At 33.0% G+C, this 2,920-nt stretch overlaps 1 protein-coding gene across 1 annotated transcript in view; it reads right to left on the bottom strand.

Moving 5' to 3' along the window:
• Nucleotides 1-727: 727 nt before the first annotated feature.
• The window catches only part of LOC108688716 (protein stum), a 21,170-nt gene continuing 18,977 nt past the window's right edge, over nucleotides 728-2,920 (bottom strand). The window contains exons 5-8 of the mRNA XM_018195074.1: nucleotides 2,354-2,606; nucleotides 1,747-1,873; nucleotides 1,408-1,602; nucleotides 728-979 (exon numbers count right to left, since the gene is read on the bottom strand). Coding sequence (XP_018050563.1) covers nucleotides 855-979; nucleotides 1,408-1,602; nucleotides 1,747-1,873; nucleotides 2,354-2,606 — 700 coding nt within the window. The 3' untranslated portion in view covers nucleotides 728-854. The remainder of the gene's footprint in view (nucleotides 980-1,407; nucleotides 1,603-1,746; nucleotides 1,874-2,353; nucleotides 2,607-2,920) is intronic.

Genomic DNA, 2,920 nt, shown 5'->3' with positions numbered 1-2,920 from the left:
TTTATTAGTACCAAATAAATATTTACTTGCAGTAAATAAATACATATTTATTCAATAAAAAAATAATAATTAAATTAAACCAATGGTCTAGTCAAATAAATATATATATATTTACAAAAATCTTATAATTATTCAAATAAATGTTTATTAAAGTTTAGTATTATTTTTTTCAGTGTACAAATAAAACACGTATAATACCTTATTAAAATTTTAAAAAAGATACAATATAATATAAAAGCGCTAAAAATAATGCTAACTTCGGAAAAATAGAGTAGAGACTTTACTAGCATCCTGCATGAGAATCTCGGCGATATTTCCTTATGAAAAATTTCTTTGAATTGAAGATTTTGATGCAATAACATGCTAAGCCGCGCCAGAGAAAAGTTTTTGTGCGGTGCAAGATTCCTGGTTTACAACACTTATAGATTTCATTATCAGCTCCGATATAAAGATTCTTCTTCCTTTCAAGAATAACGAGGAATGTGTTGGAAGGAAAAAGGCATGACAAGGCACACAACCATTTTAATAATTTACAGCCTTTTTCAATGTTGAACTTTTCGTACGACTTAGCATATTGTCGCAATTTTCTTAATTAATCTCCCCTCTTTATCGTAGCGGAGGAAAATTCTTATCGACTAATTGTCTTCACAAATATGTATATATCGTCTTCACAAATATATATAACCGTTTGTACAAGATGCTTATATTCGCGTTAGCAATAGTTTTATTCGATAATCTTCAACTCTTCATTCACTCGGAATGATTAAGCGAAATGCGAAGACTTGTCGGATGAGATACAAAATATCTTTAGATAATCGGAGGACAGTCGCGTTCTCCTCTCTATTAAAAATGCATCATCGTGCCCTCTCCATCCCTCGCAAGGCTTGACTCGGCACGCCAGGAGGTAGGGCAGCTGACTCACCCCCTCTTTCAGGGTCATTGTTAGTGGCCTCCGAAATCTTGAACCGCTTGTATTTCCCTATAATTTAATGTCGTTTTATATGTCGCGTCAGGCATTGTGAAATTTTTATTACATTCTAGTCTAGAAATCAAAAATTTTATCTAGATTGTAAAAAGCATAAATTAATGACATAAATTAATAGTTCAATTAATAGTTCATTAATAGTTCAATAAATTAGCGATAATAATTCTTTAGAAATAATTCTCGATCAATTTTAAATAAATTGACCTTTTTCCTCAACAATAAATATTTTTAAAAATATATATTTTCGAAAAAAATAATTCTTAAAATCTCACATAATCATAAAATCACAAATTAGATGTAGAGTGTTATTTTATATAATGATGTAGTTTTACGTAATTTGCTTATTGTGAATAAATTCGAATACTTTTGTCTAGTAATTCAGTAGTTAGATAGTTTTATTTAAGTTATCACAGAATGCTTACTAGCTAAGCGGACCATGGTGACGCCCCACCAAATGCTCCAGCCCCATCCGACGAGACAGAACAGAACGGTAAACATTTGGCCCACGCCCACGATGAGATTGACGATCAATGCACCAAGTCGTGATCTCATTCCAGCGACGGCGGAAAATCTTGGCTGTCCAGTGCACAAATTGAACAGGCCACTCCAAACGGTTCCTAAGCGAATTCAATTAAATTATCAAAGAGGAAATACTAATTGTAAGGGAATAAACCACTTGAATATTTAAAAAATCGATAATGGCTTCTCAATGGAACACTTTGCTTTCGAAAGACGTTGATATCAATTTAAATTAATCGTACCAGTGCCGGGTAATAGGAAATTCCATACTAGGCAAAACCAGGCGAGAGGGACTGGCAGACAAGGAATGGCGCCTCGCATGACAGAATTATGTTCTACCAGGACATCCGGTATCTTAGCCTTCGATTCCTACGACATTACGCATCGAGTTTATACATAAATAAGAAAAATTGTCTAGAAACTATTTAGAAATGATTTCTAAATAGTTATCTTTGCCATGTGGACCAACGTGTTGCACCTCCTAATGTATCCAAAATGTATACTTCAAAAATATTAATTCATTCGGTTTGAAACTTTCTATATCTTCGTTTTATATAAGTTTCTCTCACGTAAAGTTTTTAAAAATAATAAAATAAAAAATTTCAGATTCAAAGAAATTTATTATTAAAATCATAATTGCAATTTTTGTAATACCTTTAAACAATTACACTTTTTGCAGAAAAATGACAGTACTTTAAATGATATACTTTCAAATTCTAAAACTGAAACTAAACCTTCAAAGATCGAACAAACTGCGAATAAAAAGTTTAAAAATTGAAAGGATGGCAAAGTGGCGATTTGTCTTCTTCGATGTAATAATTTTTATTTCAATAAAAAGTATCCATGTACCTCCGATAAAGGTGGCGGAGCCACGCTCGTAAGACTGTGCTTGGCACGTGTGTTTTTTGTGCGTTGTTCCGCGCGTTTACAGCTGCATTTGCAACAGCTAAATGCACGACGGCAGAGCACACCGCATCTTCTCTCGGGCGGACAGCAAACGGTAGGCTCGGTAGGGGCGATCCTCGATTTTCTCGTACAACATTTGAGCTCTCGTAATCTCTCTCGCAAAGATAAAGATCCTCGATCTTTCGTACGAACGCATCTGTGAGTAAAACGTTTCATGACGCGAAAAATTAAAAATTTGCAATCCTCAAGATTCTTTCAAAACTCGCAGTAACTCTAACAATAAGTAATTTGATAACATTGATAAATAAATCACAAAAGTTTAAAACAAATTCAAGAAGTGATCTTTTTTTTAAATCATCGCGTCGCTTTTTGAAAAACATCTTGAAAATTAATGTCTCTTTTGGAATATAAATTTTGAGAATATTTAACAAAAAGCGTTTGAGTATTCTAAAACTAAAAGATTTCCAGAAATCGAACAACTTGCGCTGATAAGAAATCTAGAAACGGAAA

The sequence above is a fragment of the Atta colombica genome, unplaced genomic scaffold, assembly GCF_001594045.1.
Source record: "Atta colombica isolate Treedump-2 unplaced genomic scaffold, Acol1.0 scaffold238, whole genome shotgun sequence".
Classification (NCBI taxonomy): Eukaryota; Metazoa; Arthropoda; class Insecta; order Hymenoptera; family Formicidae; genus Atta; species Atta colombica.
Note: the sequence above shows the minus strand (reverse complement) of the source record. Positions and strands in the feature narration are given on the sequence as shown.